The sequence below is a fragment of the Poecilia reticulata genome, linkage group LG14 (genome assembly GCF_000633615.1).
Source record: "Poecilia reticulata strain Guanapo linkage group LG14, Guppy_female_1.0+MT, whole genome shotgun sequence".
NCBI lineage: Eukaryota > Metazoa > Chordata > Actinopteri > Cyprinodontiformes > Poeciliidae > Poecilia > Poecilia reticulata.
Window position 1 is genome coordinate 10,648,536 of NC_024344.1, and position 14,909 is coordinate 10,663,444.

At 35.9% G+C, this 14,909-nt stretch overlaps 1 protein-coding gene across 2 annotated transcripts; it reads left to right on the top strand.

The window, feature by feature from the left end:
- The first annotated feature begins 169 nt into the window (after positions 1-169).
- On the top strand, positions 170-13,032 carry LOC103475818 (histone acetyltransferase KAT5). Of its 2 annotated transcripts, XM_008427703.1 has the most exons (16): positions 171-280; positions 360-426; positions 1,301-1,369; positions 1,628-1,764; positions 3,181-3,231; positions 3,430-3,498; positions 4,765-4,935; positions 5,014-5,088; positions 6,709-6,771; positions 7,022-7,270; positions 7,887-7,976; positions 8,062-8,202; positions 8,321-8,414; positions 8,485-8,644; positions 8,729-8,810; positions 11,469-13,032. In XM_008427703.1, exons 1-16 carry the CDS (start codon positions 251-253, stop codon positions 11,601-11,603), a joined length of 1,683 nt encoding a protein of 560 aa, XP_008425925.1. In that variant the 5' UTR covers positions 171-250; the 3' UTR covers positions 11,604-13,032. The 2 variants fall into 2 exon arrangements, with proteins under 2 accessions (XP_017164053.1, XP_008425925.1); XM_017308564.1 differs by lacking the exon at positions 3,181-3,231 and having other exon boundaries at positions 170-280.
- The last annotated feature ends 1,877 nt before the right edge of the window (positions 13,033-14,909 follow it).

Consider the following 14,909-nt stretch of genomic DNA (forward strand, 5'->3'; position numbering starts at 1 on the left):
TATATATATATCCTTGTTTTGTGAAAGTTTTAGTCGCTTTTTAGCTCTACGGCTCGACAGCTAACCCTAAACGTTATTTTGTTTTCGCTCTTTTCTGAGTTGTACTCTTGGGCTCAACAGCATCTTCTGCTCGCTTCCGCCCTAAAGTTTTACCATTTCCGCTTCGTGTCTGAAGAACAATCTTGTTGCGTATTTCATCTTTGACGTAGACCGGCATTTTCCCACAACACCCTGCTCCCGACACTCACAGATGACGAAAATGGCGGACAACTCGTCTTCGGTAGGTTCTCCAAATAAACAATGTTATTCAATGACACTGCCCGTTGTTAGGCTGCTAAATAATTTGCTGTTGTATTCAGGTGGAGATTGTGGAAGGCTGTCGCCTCCCCGTACTTCGTAAAAACCAAGAACATGAAGACGAATGGCGTAAGTGTTGTTAGAAGCTAACGCTAAGTACCGAGGCTCAGCTGGTTGTTGTTAACGGACACAAACACACGGCCTCGGGTTAAAGCACCGAGCTTCACGTTCAGAATACACATTAAACTCTGTATGGTTGGGTTATCAGGACGCCCTTCTCTAAGTCACTTTTATTATTTCACGCATATAATGTTGTCGACTTAAGTCATCACATCGGTGAGTTAGTTATAAAAACAATGCTACTGAAAGCTGAATAGAGCAGTTAAGTGGTAACTAAACTGCAGCGTTAAGTTAAAAACAACTGTGAATAGTTGGATATGTTTGTCATTATTCGACTGTAATTAATAACAAAAAGTAAATCTTCGTAAAGCTCATGTTGTAAATGTTTGATTTCAAAACATAAACTCATTTGCACTGTAATTTAAAGTCGTCCCCTTCCTTGTCCACATCGACCTACAAAAGTACCCGGTAAAATAATTTATATTTTGTGAAAGATAAATCTCATACTCAAAATAAAACTAAAAAGCAATAAGAAAATTGGCTAGATTTATATATTTGATTGTTTTTCCTCTATTTTTAACCTTACATTTTACTATAACAAACCTTTCAATTGGTAGAAATAATCTTTTTTTAGTCTTTTTGCTCAATTTTGATGTACTTTTAAAATAAGTTCAAAAAGAGCTGTTCAACAGAGCTGCAACTAATGATTATTATAACAGATGGCCAATCTGTAGAGCTTTTAAAGTTCTTCTTTGACCATGAATTTTTTTGAAAAATGTAATGTACCTCTTAAAACATATTAACAGTTATTGGACAATGAAAAAAACACAATTTGTTGATGCAGGCTTAGGTTTAGTTGAATATTTTTCTGCTTTTCTTACAGCATTGGCTGAGATTCTAAGTGTGAAGGAAGTTTCTGGGAGAAAGCTCTACTATGTTCACTACATTGACTGTAAGTAAAGCTTTATGTTTTTTTTAAACTACACTTTCAAACAATGTTTAGAGTTACTGAAAACTCCTCACCCGAGTTAATTTATCAAGTACATACACTAAAACATGGCATTTTTTAGTGCTAAGGTTTTGTTTTTGAGGAAAAAGTTTTCAGAATTCTTTTGATAGAAGACATTTCTTGCTAACGCTTTAAATATCTGAGATTTCTGCATGGCATAGCAGTTGTTTCCCTGCCTATGTTAATTTCATTGTGTCACAGTCAATAAGCGCCTGGATGAGTGGGTCACAACGGACAGGCTGGACATGAAGAAGCTTCAGTTTCCAAAGAAAGAAGCTAAAACACCCACGAAGAACGGTCTGTCAGGCTCCCGTCCCAGTTCACCAGAGAGAGAGGTGGTAAGTGTGTGCGACAATATGTATTAATCTCAGGATTTATATGATATCGGGAGTTTATGTTTAAATTTGTTGGAAGTTGTATGAGATTTTTTTTTTTTATCAAAGCTTCATTAATTTTTCTTTCATCTAGAATAAGTGATGTAATGTTTTACCAGTGATCAGCTGCTTGAATTTACTCATCACTAACCCATCATTCAAATATAAACTTTTACCATCCTTAACAAGAAAATGATCTATTAAATTCAGTTTATAAATGTATCACCAATTCACAACAAATGTCAACAGAGACAGCTGCATACTCAATCCAGGCCAGTCGTATTACAAGAGTCCAACTTTTTAACTAACAAGATGATTTTTAGATCGGCAGATATTTAGTTTCATCTGTAAAGCTTTAAATAGTTTTATTTGTTCTTGTACTCACCATGTAGCTTTGCCCCTTTTTCCAGTCTGTGTTTTATGAGTTTGAAAACTCCTCATTACTGCCAGCTTAACCCTCACATTTCGCTCCTCCTTTTAATCACTTTCCGTTGTCTGATACCAGAAACTGAACAGAGTGTGTATATTGTGGGATTAATTGGAGGCTTTGTTAAAATGCAGTAAATGAGAGCACAGAGTGTGGCAGTGAAGCAAACAGATGTTAAGTCTGTTGGTGGGCAGAGTGCATATACAGTACTTAAAGTTCTTCGAAACGCTTCAGTTTCGTTCAACATGTTACACAAAATGTAAAACTATATCTAACCCCAGACTAACTTTCAAACAAACAAACAAACAAACTAACTAAAACTTGTGTATATTCTAGTTTAAAAAAACTTAATCTAATTTATCATTCATATAATCAGATTGTACCCACAAGGTGCCAAAAAGGCTACATTTGACTTTCATAAGTGATGCTTTTGAACTTTATAAATGTATATAATGAATAAAAGAACTCTTGTTGACTTTAAGGGTGAAGTACAGATGTACTCCTCACGGTTCAGATTACTTTTTAAAAATGTTACAGACATGCTTTCTTTTCCCTCCACTTCAGTTGTGCAATACTTTGCATCGGTTATTCAGAAAATGATGATAGTAATGTAAAAAGTGAGGGAATAGTTCCCTGTGTTGTCAATGCTTTACATTTGTTGTGTTTGAGGCTGTAAAAGAGTTTTCCTACAAATGGTAAGTAGTTATAGATTCTAACTTTGCTCTTTGATTAAAAAAAAAATCACATGGTTTGTATGTGTGTAATGTCCACTGACTCTGATTTAATAACCAATCAAGACATATGTACACAGTGAATTTTTTTTTTATATTTATGCCTCTGTCTCCACGGTGATTTTCTTGTAAATCTTTGCTTTGGAAAAAATAAAATGAATTCAGTCCGTCCACTTTCTGCCTGTCTAAGCCCTTAACATCTGTTTGCTTTTCTCCTGTGAGGTGAGTGAAAGAAGAGAAACAGATACTGACCCCGCTTTACAGAAGAAACAGGTAATCTACTGCAGCGTCGAGCCAAAAAAAAGCAGGACTGTTTGAACAATCCTGTGTGTAAAGATCATTTTTACTACAAGGCTGTCAAAGTTATTTTAGGCATTGTTTTGCTGTTAACTGTTTACATCAGCTGCGTACTAATGTGGGAGTAAATATGGATGTCAGTTTAATCTCTTCTTTCTCTTCCTATGTGTTCAGAGGAAGAGTCTCGATCTCAACCTGCCATCGGTCACACCGCCATCCAGAGGCAAAACGCTCCCCACACCGGTACCTAACATTAAAGCTGATGTTAATGTTTCTCTCTGACTGCACAACCATAATCTTAAATTTGCAAAGGAATCTAGATGTAAAAAAACTATGAAAAATATACCTCTGTTATTCAAATACGCAGATTTGTAAATCTAATATAAATTTTTGTCATTTATTTGAACAGGACTTCAGGTTTTGCATTCAGGTTTAAAGGGTTGTTTTCTTGCTCGAAGGTTGTTGAAATAAATCTGTCCTGTTTTAGCTCATTGCCAAAATTATTTCTCTTTGCTAAATGCCACAGATTATTTTTCACAGAATGTATTTTTTCACATTTCAAAGTTTACCTTCACTTAGATTGCTATTTGTTTAAATACTTTGGGAAACAACTGAGATGACTGTCTTGGATTTGTAAGGTTCTGTGGAAGTGTTTTAAGGCAACACCTTAAACACCGCTTCGTTTTCTAACCACATGGAAAAGGATAAAATAAATCAGCCAAGAGATCAGGTAGAGAATTGTGAACCTCCACAAAACTGGTTCGTCCTTGGGTTCAATTTCCAGATGCGTGACGGCGCCACGTTCATCCATCAAAACAATTATAAGGAAAAATAAACAGCATTATTATCGATCAAACCCTTCAGGAAGGAAACGAGTTCTTTGTGGCAGAGACGAACATGTTTTTGAGTGAAATGTGTTTAATCATTTCCAAAACAAAAGACCTTGTGAAGCTGTCGGCTTCATAAGCAGAGTGTCTATCCAGAGTAAAATGACTCCTGAAGCGATGTGGAAATTAAGACAACTCTCAGTGGAAAAAAAGCCATTAGTGACAAAGCAACGCGAACAAAGTGTTTGCAGAAACGCTCAGGGACAAAAACTTAATTATGTGGTTGGCAGTGTCTTGTTTTGTGCTGATGGAGAGACTGAAGCTTTTCACAAACAAGATGACATTTAGAACATAATGTTGAGGTATTGTCATAACATCTAAAAAAAAGAAACAGGAGGTTAAAACTTGGTGGGCCAAATTAGTGGCTGTTACAAAGCTCTAAGCTGGGAACAAAATAATAAACTATTGTGAGAAGTTTAAAAAACAAATTTAAAAAAATGCTGCTGTTATCATTTAGAAAATATAACAAATTGTGTTTTTTTTTTAGTCTATGCAAACATCTGGTTTCATCTGTATAATAATGTCAAAGGTATTTCTTTCAGTAAAGGACGTGATTTGGTCGAGTGTGTAACTTTTCTGTTCCCAGTTGATTTAAAGCTGAAAGTCTGTTTGTTTGCTGCAGAAGAGGAAAGTAGAGAGCGTTCCCCTGGTGACGCAGGTTCCCCCCGTGACCCCTGTGCCCTCTCTACCAAGTTCAACCGAAGCTTCTCAGGCGGCCGTTTTTCCTGCTGTCAGAGAAGCCACCACCTTCAAGTCCAGAGAGGATCACGAACAGCTCTCCTCACTCACAACGGTAAGAACAACTTCATTTGGGTTCAGTTTTATGTTTTTGTTTTTATTTTTCAAGCCTTTTTTGCCTCTCTCTCGTCAGAATGGCACCGCCCGGCGCCTCATTCCTGCTCAGCCTGGAAGAAAAAGGAAAGCTAACTGTGGGGTCCCAGATGAGGTATGTGGCTGAAACATTTTCACTCTACAGGCAGCTTTTCTCTTTCTTCTAATGTCTCTATCAGTTTTTGTTTATATTTAGCTTGAGTTTCACCCAAATCATATGTAAAAAGCTATGAAAAGCTCAGTGAAGACTGTTATTTATATATATATATATATATATATATATATTTTTTTTTTTTTTTTTTTTTAATGGCTCAAATTCTCTCAAAAGTAGATTTCCAATCGGAGTATGCTTTGAAAATGTTAAACTTTTTTTTATTTTTTTTTAATGATTTTGTTTCTCATCCAAATTCACTGGGTAATTATTATTTGCAGACTACAATTACATCTAAATTTATAATACATTTCTGATCCTCATATAATGATAAAAATGTTGCTGAACTACAAACAATAAAAATTCAAACAGTCAAAAATGTAAAGATAGTCCAGCTCAGTGTTTTTTAAATGTCTTTCATTGTTTAAAAAAAAAAGAGAAGCAATTTACAAAATGGACATGCTTTGTTTAAAAGAAATGGCTCAAACTCTGTTATTAAAACCATAACTTAATCAGAAAATGCTTTTAAATTTACTAAAATTAATCCCATGCTGAATTTCCTTCTGTGCACTGATCAAAACCTTAAGGTGATTGTGAGTTATGAAGATTATATAATCTGTTTTTGGAATGTTGTTAAAAAAAAAAAAAGTGGGGGAAAATTGCCTGTTCGTTTTTTTTTTGTTTTGTTTTCATGTTCGTCACAGTGTTTCATAACGCCAAACCAGTTTAAATATTAGTTTGAAGAATCACTGGCTAATCACCTCCAGGCCAGTTTAAGCAGATATCGTGTAGGACATTTCACTGCTGGGACATTTCTCTATAAAAAAAAAAAGATACATATATATGGCTGTATTAGCTGTATTTAAAAAAAACAGGAAAATATGATGTCATATTTGCATGTACTGACTCTTGAGTTTAATTTTAAAGCAAAATGAATAAAATTAACCTTTTGATGTGTGAAGATGCAGCTATATGACCTGCTGGCGAGTATCAGAATCCATGTTTTGTACTTTAATACGTTTTTATTTCTTACTGTCAATCCTGTTAACTGTACTCTTCAATTACTGCTGTGTTCATTCTTTAAACTGTTTATTAAAATTTTAGTGGAAGCCACAATGAAAAACCAGAAGCCTACTATAAAAAACATTTAACACCTCATAAAAGAAATCAATAATTTTGAGTTTTAATAAGAAAAACAGGTGTCTTTCATTGATAACATTAACATTTTGTAACTGCTTAACTAAACAGTTGTGGGGGGGGGAAACATAACCCAGAGGTCAAACCTTTATTTAATGTCAACATTTCCCCATGTAAGCCAAGCAACTCATCAGGTTTATTCAGACTGATCCTCCATTCTGTTTAATAACAGATCTTTATGCATCTTTTTATGCATTCATATACAATCTGTGGTTATTCATGATTAGCAGTCTGAATGGCAGACTCACCATGAATTCACACTGGATTGCAGAAAAAGTGTTTGTCATTCAGAAGGGATCCTTAACCAAAGCTTTCAGTGTGAAATGAAACATTTTATTCCCCTCATTAGTTTCCAAAAGTTTGTGTTTTTGTGTCTTTTTCTGCTAGATGATAAAGGTTTTGCAGTATAACAAGCCTCAAAGTGCCAGTGTGTTTCTACCACCACCAGAGGTCTGTTGGATTTCCTACTATTGCCCATTGATTGTGTGTTGGTGTCCAAATCGAGCTGTGCCATAGCGGGTCCAATACAACAGAGGTGGCATTTACCTCTGACCCTAGTTTACTGCTTCTGGCTCACATTGATTAAAGGAAACTGAATAAACAATCCAAATCTGAACTTTAATGCAACAATAATTGCTCATTGGATCTTAATTTGACTTTGGGTTAACGGCATCTACGATCTTTTATTTTTCCGCGTCAGGATTCTCAGGACAGTTCAGACGGCATCCCGAGCGCCCCGCGGATGACCGGCAGTCTGGTGTCGGACCGGAGCCACGATGACATCGTCACACGGATGAAAAACATCGAGTGCATAGAGCTGGGCCGACACAGACTGAAGCCCTGGTACTTCTCACCGTACCCACAGGAGCTCACCACGTTGCCCATCCTCTACCTCTGTGAATTCTGTCTGAAATACCTCAAAAGCCTCAAGTGTCTTCAGAGGCATTTGGTAAGAATCTGTTTGTGACGTTCTCACTGGTAGCAAAGTGCATTGCAAAAGTATTGGCAACACTTGAATCTTACCCAGCATAGATCTGTGCAGTTAAGCAGTAAGAAACTAAATCATGCATTTATTAGCATCCTTTACTCTGATACTGCGAAGTAAAATCCAGAGTTGCCACAGAATGCTGTTTGTAGTGAAAATCCAACACCTCACATTACTCTGAACCTGTGTAACATGGTGTTGGCTGCATCATGCTGTGGGGAAGTTGGGCAGAGTTTATGGCAAAGTAGATGGAGTTAAATTCGGAATAATCCTGAGGAAAAAAAAGCAAACGGCAGCAAATTAATCTGTTAGAACGAGAAAAGTTCAGATCTAAATCCAACGGAGAACATCTGAAAATTTACACTTCGCCCAGTCTGTGTGCAAAGGAGCAAAAGTTTCTACATGACACTTTGTTGGCTGTGAACAATTTAGCAAAGCACTGAAACATTTTCCTATTTCTCAATAAAATTGATGTCAGATAATGATTTCATTTTCCACCTAAAGCAAGACTGAAAGTTCTATAGATTACTGAACTGCCTGAAACGTGTTGTGCTCATTGTGTTTTTATTTTTCTCTCCAGACTAAATGTAATTTAAGACACCCTCCCGGCAATGAGATCTACCGCAAGGGCACCATCTCTTTTTTTGAGATTGACGGCAGGAAAAACAAAGTAACTATTGATATACCCGTGCTTCACCTATACGTTTATTTATATTCTTCCCCCCTGTTCACATTTGTCCTTTTCACTTTTTCAGAATTACTCCCAGAATCTGTGTTTACTGGCAAAGTGTTTCCTGGACCACAAAACGTTGTATTACGACACAGACCCTTTCCTCTTCTACGTAATGACGGAGTACGACTCCAAGGGCTTCCATATAGTTGGCTACTTCTCCAAGGTACACAGATTATGACATTTAAACCGAGATAACTGGGTGGAAAGTTTATTCATGCTCACCAGGAAACATTTAATCTATAGCTGCCAAAGATGAGCTTCAATTCTGTCTTGATTTTCAGGAAAAAGAGTCGACAGAAGATTATAATGTTGCCTGCATCCTGACGCTGCCGCCCTATCAGCGCAGAGGCTACGGGAAGCTGCTCATCGAGTTCAGTAAGTCTGAAGGGAAAGCGTTTTTATAATTATAAAACTATTTTTATGATTAACTTTTTTTTCCCACCAGGTTACGAGTTGTCAAAGGTGGAGGGGAAGACGGGAACTCCGGAGAAGCCGCTGTCTGATCTCGGCCTCTTGTCGTATCGTTCCTATTGGTCCCAAACGATCCTAGAAATTCTCATGGACCTTAAACCTGAAAACGGAGAACGACCCCAGATAACCATAAAGTATGTAGAAGTTGTTAACATTTGGTCATGGAACTTCTTTCAGAACAATAATGTAATAATTTGTCTGTTTGTTGTTTTCTGCAGTGAGATCAGTGAAATCACAAGTATAAAGAAAGAAGATGTCATTTCAACGCTCCAGTACCTCAACCTAATCAATTATTACAAGGTGAGAGATCAGAACTGACTGTAAATCCACCAATGTAAAAATAATGATGCTTCTTTACAGTTTGCAACAGTTTTATTAAACCCATCATCAAAGAGACTGAATGTGCTTAAAGAAAATCTCGTTTACTTGTAATTAGCTGTGAAATAATCAGAATATTTTGAGTGTACAGTTCCTGGAAAAGCTATTCATAAACGGAAGCTTTTCAACATTTTCTCAAGTTACAAACTTCAAAGTATTTTAGGTTTTATGTAACTGACACAAACAAGTTCATAATAACTAGTTGAATGGAAAACATAAGAGATGTAACTTTACTGACTGACTGGAGTAAAAAAAAAAAAAAAAAGAATAAAGTAATATGAGGGACGGCCAAGCCTTTGATCGATTAGACACTATAACTATTTGAAAATGGTCTGTTAATGTGTAATCATTTTTAAATACGACCGTGCCCACATTTTATATGTAAAGTAAATTCTTAATTCACTTTGGAGTTGTTTTTTATATTTTAACAACCGAGTGTCCCAGTTGTGCCTGAATGAAGCCGTTGGGAAAAATCCAACTTCATCAAAGGAAATTTCTCCAACTTGCATTTTATAAAATGCAAGTTTTATAAAAAAAAAACAAAACAAAACAAAAACAAAACTTGTATATGTATTTTTTATTTTTTTTTTGCATAAAATGCATTTCTGAAAGAAAACATTTCTAAAATGCATTTTATAAAACTTGCATTTTATAAAATGCAAGTTTTATTTTGACTGATGCTACTGATAGCCATTTAGACGTCAGGTAGTAATCTCCAAATATCAATGATGAATTTTTTGGTTTTAAGTTGAATTATATATATATACAGTCATATGAAAAAATTTGGGCACACCTATGCATCTTACTTATTTTTATTTCTAAATATTTGGGCGTTTGCAACAGCTATTTCAGTGTGATATATATAATAACTGATGGACACAGTAATATTTCAGTATTGAAATGAGGTTTCAGAAAATAAAACAGAAAATAACAGAAAATATGCAATATGCATAAAAAAAAAAATAATTTGACAGGTGCAAAAATTTGGGTACCCTTATCATTTTATTGATTTGAATACTCCTAACTACTTTTCACCGACTTACTGAAGCACAAAATTGGTTTGGTAACTTCATTAAGCTTTGAACTTCATAGCCAGGTGTAGCATATCATGAGAAAAGGTATTTAATGTGGCCAAATGCAAGTTGTTCTCCTATTTGAATCTCTGAAGAGTGGCATCATGGGCACCTCAAAGCAGCTCTCAAATGATCTGAAAACAACGATTGTTCAACATAGTTGTTTAGGGGAAAGGTACAAAAAGTAATCTGAGATTTCAGCTGTCAGTTTCCACTGTGGGAACATAGTAAGGAAATGGAAGACCACTGGGACAGTTCTTGTTAAGCCCAGAAGTGGCAGGCCAAGAAAAATATCAGAGAGGCAGAGAAGAAGAATGGTGAGAACCGTTGAGGACAACCCACAGACCATCTCGAAAGACCTGCAGCATCATCTTACTGCAGATGGTGTCTCTGTGCATCGTTCAACAATTCAGCGCACTTTGCACAAGGAGAAGCTGTATGGAGAGTGATAGGAAAGAAGCCGTTTCTGCAAGCACGCCACAAACTGAGCCGCTTGAGGTCTGCAAAAGCACATTTGGATGAGCCAGCTTCATTTTGGAATAAGGTCCTGTGGACTGATGAAACAAAGATCGAGTTGTTTGGTCATAAAAAAATGCCATTATGCATGGCGGCAAAAAAAGACAGCTTTCCAAGAAAAACACTTGCTACCCACTGTAAAATTTGGTGGAGGTTCCATCATGCTCTGGGGCTGTATAGCCAGTGCCGGCACTGGGAATCTTGTTAAAGTTGAGGGTCGCRTGGATTCCACTCAATATCAACAGATTTTTGAGAATAATTTTCAAGAATCAGTTACAAAGTTGGAAGTTACGCCGGGGCTGGATATTTCAGCAAGACAATGATCCAAAACACCGCTCCAAATCTACTCAGGCATCCATGCAGAGGAACAATTACAATGTTCTGGAATGACCATCCCAGTCCCCAGACCTGAATATTATTGAACATCTGTGGGATGATTTGAAGCGGGCTGTCCATGCTCGGCGACCATCATACTTAACTGAACTGGAATTGTTTTGTAAAGAGGAATGGTCAAAAATACCTTCATCCAGAATCTAGGAACTTATTAAAAGCTACAAGAAGCGACTAGAGGCTGTTATTTTTGCAAAAGGAGGATCTACTAAATATTGTCACTTTTCTGTTGAGGTGCCCATATTTTTGCACCTGTCAAATTTTGTGTTGATGCATACTGCACTTTTTTTTTTTGTCCAATAAACCTAATTTAAATACTGAAATATTACTGTGTCCATAAGTTATTAGATATCTCAAACTGAAATAGCTGTTGCAAACACGCAAATATTTAGAAATAAAAATGATTAAGATTAATAGGGGTGCCCAAACTTTTTCATATGACTGTATATACATATAAGTCCAAATTCAGTAATATTAAGAGACTTATTGAGATTCTGGTGCCATTTCTGAAAGAAAACTGTTAAAATATTGCAGGGCTGCGTTATATCAGCATGGACGCTGTGATGTATAAACATGTAAATAACGTCGTTCTCTGCTCCAGGGTCAGTACATCCTGACTCTCTCTGAGGACATTGTGGACGGACATGAGAAAGCCATGCAGAAGAGGCACCTGCGCATCGACCCTAAATGTCTCCACTTCACTCCAAAGGACTGGAGCAAAAGAGGAAAGTGGTAAAAAGAAAAAAGAAAAAAATTCAGCTTCCTCTTCACTAAACCCTCAAACCTGGACAGCAGTCATGGAGCAAAGTGTTGGATCAGATCAAGTTTTTTTTATTATTCTTGGACTTCTCTTCAGATATACAGTGGAACATGGACTTACTTGAGATGCATAAGCTTTGGTTTGCAGCGCTCATCGTTTATTGATTAATATATTTGTACATTCTTGGAAATGAGTAACGACGTAACAAAACTCGGCGCTCTTCACTGTGAAAACATTGCTGGTAATTAACCAAAATGTTGCGTTTAAAGTGACTGAAGTTGTTTGTTGAATAATGTAAAATTAAAACCTGACATTGGAAACGTTCAAGCTGTCCAATGGGGGCATTTATAGTTTTAGGTTAAAAGTTAAATATTTATTCTGTTGACACAACTCCATTTTTTTTTAACTTAAAATTATAATTATTGTTTGATCTTTTGGTCAACATCTTTTTCCATATTTCAAGTGTGAATATTAACAACCAAGTTATTTATCCCGGAAAGGCTTAAAAAATGATCCAACATCAGAAACGCATATTTTGGTTTTTCAAATGCAGCGTAGTTTAGCAATATTCCATTTTGCTCTGATTAAACATTGTGCTCCACAAACACAAAAAGGAATATTACTTTACTGTTTCAGTTTAAGTGACGTTATTTCCTTTTAAAAAGCAGTCCGGCTGCAGGATCTCTAATATGTCCTGGTGGGTAAAGGAGGAGGGAAAACCCCCACAAATCGCAATGTGTTGCCAAAATTTAGAGTAGTGGATTGAATTTACACAATAAGATATATGCCCAATATAATTCTCAGTCAAAATAATTCCCATTTGTGGTTCTCTGAGTGCCTAAAATTTTAAATAAGTTTCTTGTAGGTTTTTTTTTTAGTACCAGCCTATGAACATAGTGTTCTTGAAACAGTGGCAATTTGAAAAATATCTATTCTTCACATCCTTTGTAAATATTTGTATAAACCAACATGATTATTCAGGTTTATCACAGACCTAGTTCTGTTTTTTATTACCCTATTTTTAAATAGGCAGAAGTACAAATGCTGCTGTGTGCTGACCATTAAGAATTTTTTTTTTTTTTTTTTTGTATTTTATTCACATCCTGTGTCACAAAATATTTTCCCTCAGTTAAATCTGTTCCTGGAGACTGTAAATACTGAAGACAGAAGCCATGCAGAACTGTTAGAGGAATGTAAAATTATTGTACAGTTCCTTTATTTTTAACTCTTATCTAACAGGCTGCACAACATGAAAGAATTAAGTGATAAACTTGTTTTAATGTTTACATGTGAATTTGTCCTGTTAAAATACTTGGTATATCTTTAAGTGTGCAACACTTTAGTGTCATTTGAACATTTGATATGGAAACCTTGTTGAATTCATAAAAAAATGTCCTAAAAATCATACAAGTGTCTTTAATGGTGTATATTCAGCATTATGGTGTATATTCAGCATTTTTTGTTGCTTGCATGAAGAGAACGTCATGCAAAATCCACATATCATCCTCATCAGATGTAAGCAGATCTTACTGCGGTTTCTGCAGGAAACAGGAAAAATATTGCACTACAAATCAGGTTTTTGCAGAAAAAGTTCACACTCACACCAAAGAAACTTGGCCACTAGAGGGCGGAATTGAGTTAACTATTAATTGCTGTGTTAAAGCGAAGAATGGCGGATGCTCAACTTCAGTGTTTTTGTTACGGATCAAATACTGGATAAAAGAAGGTAACGCAACCTGATATATAGAGCCGTAGCAAATAAATTTAAGCTCAACAGAAAGCAATTATTTTTCTTCATGAAGTATGTATGACATTTTGACAAGTTTAGTTTAGCATTTTATTGGTTTATTTATGTTTAAATAGCTAACTTGATGCGATGTGTCTGCTTCACCACATATTAGCTCTAGTTCAGCAGCTGGACTCAATAAATTATATCTAATTTATTGAGATAGTACTCTCAATAAATTAGAAAATTTTAAAAATGGTTGTATTTATTAAATGGAAAAGTAAAACAAAAACAAATTAATTGCCGGTGGTTTTTCGTTAGTTTTGATTACGCTAGCTTACATTGACCGGAAAACCTCAATTTAATTTCTCAGAAAATTAGAAGACCAACAAAATATATTTTACACAAATGTGTCACTAACACAACATGGAAGGCAAGTGGTAAGCAACTAAAGGACATTGCTTTAAAAAAAGGGGGGAGCTGAAAATGGAAAAGTTGCACAAGTAACAGGAATAACCCGCATCCTTGAAGATTTTTGACGCCAAGCCTTATCAAGAGATTTTGTTAGATCTGAATTGGTCTGGCTGGAGTCAGACTTAAGGAACCATCATAGTTGTAACCAGGACATGAGCTACTACTATTATATTCCTTGTATTAAGCCAATTCTGACCCAGATACGATATCATAACCATCTTAGGCTAAGGAGGAGGGGATGATCTGTTGCTTAGTTTTCAACCTCCACTTTAAGAAGTCAAGTAAACAGTTTTATTTTGAAATCAAGTTTCCCTCAACCAGATATTCAGTGCATAAACTGTACAGTGCATGATGCTTTTCAACGCATCTCGATGTTTTACTATGTTAGCTGTAAGCCTTACTCGTCAAAGTTAGGAGAAATAATTGCTTGAAATATAACACAGTGACGGCTCTTTAACACGAGTTTTGCTTTTTAAATGGAATGACTAAAAGTGACTTTTTATAGAAAGATTTGTTTCTTGACGTATTCCTTGAAATATATGAATCCATTCCTATTTTAATAAGTGCGTGTCCACATGGTGTCACTGTAACATCGGACAGTGTTGTTGGGACGTTTACCTTCAAAAACCAAAGATGGTTAATTCATGTTTTTGGTCAAAACGCCACCAGCTTGAAAGTAGATATTGAGATCCTGTGTATCTGGAAGTGCTAGGGTTGGTTGTGTCAAAATCTGGAGAGTTGGACCAGTGTGAAAATGAGTTGTAGTCAATGTTGGTTTTATTTCTTTTAGGCAGAAAGATTCATTTTGGTATGATATAAGTAAATGGAGCTTAGTCAAAACGTGACGTGATTTTCTTCTCTTGTAGGTTGTGAGGATTTCTCCTTTTAAGGATCACCTCTCTGATTAAAACACATTTAAAATTAATCCTCTAACCATTAATTGGCAAACCAGGACATGAGCTTGTTTGTTAGAAAACTGTTTTAACTATCGTCTTCTGCCTCTGTTTTTAATTTTCTTATCTCCCCAAGACACACTCCACCAACACGGCAGGCCTCTCCTCCTTCCCTGCCCCCAACCTCAG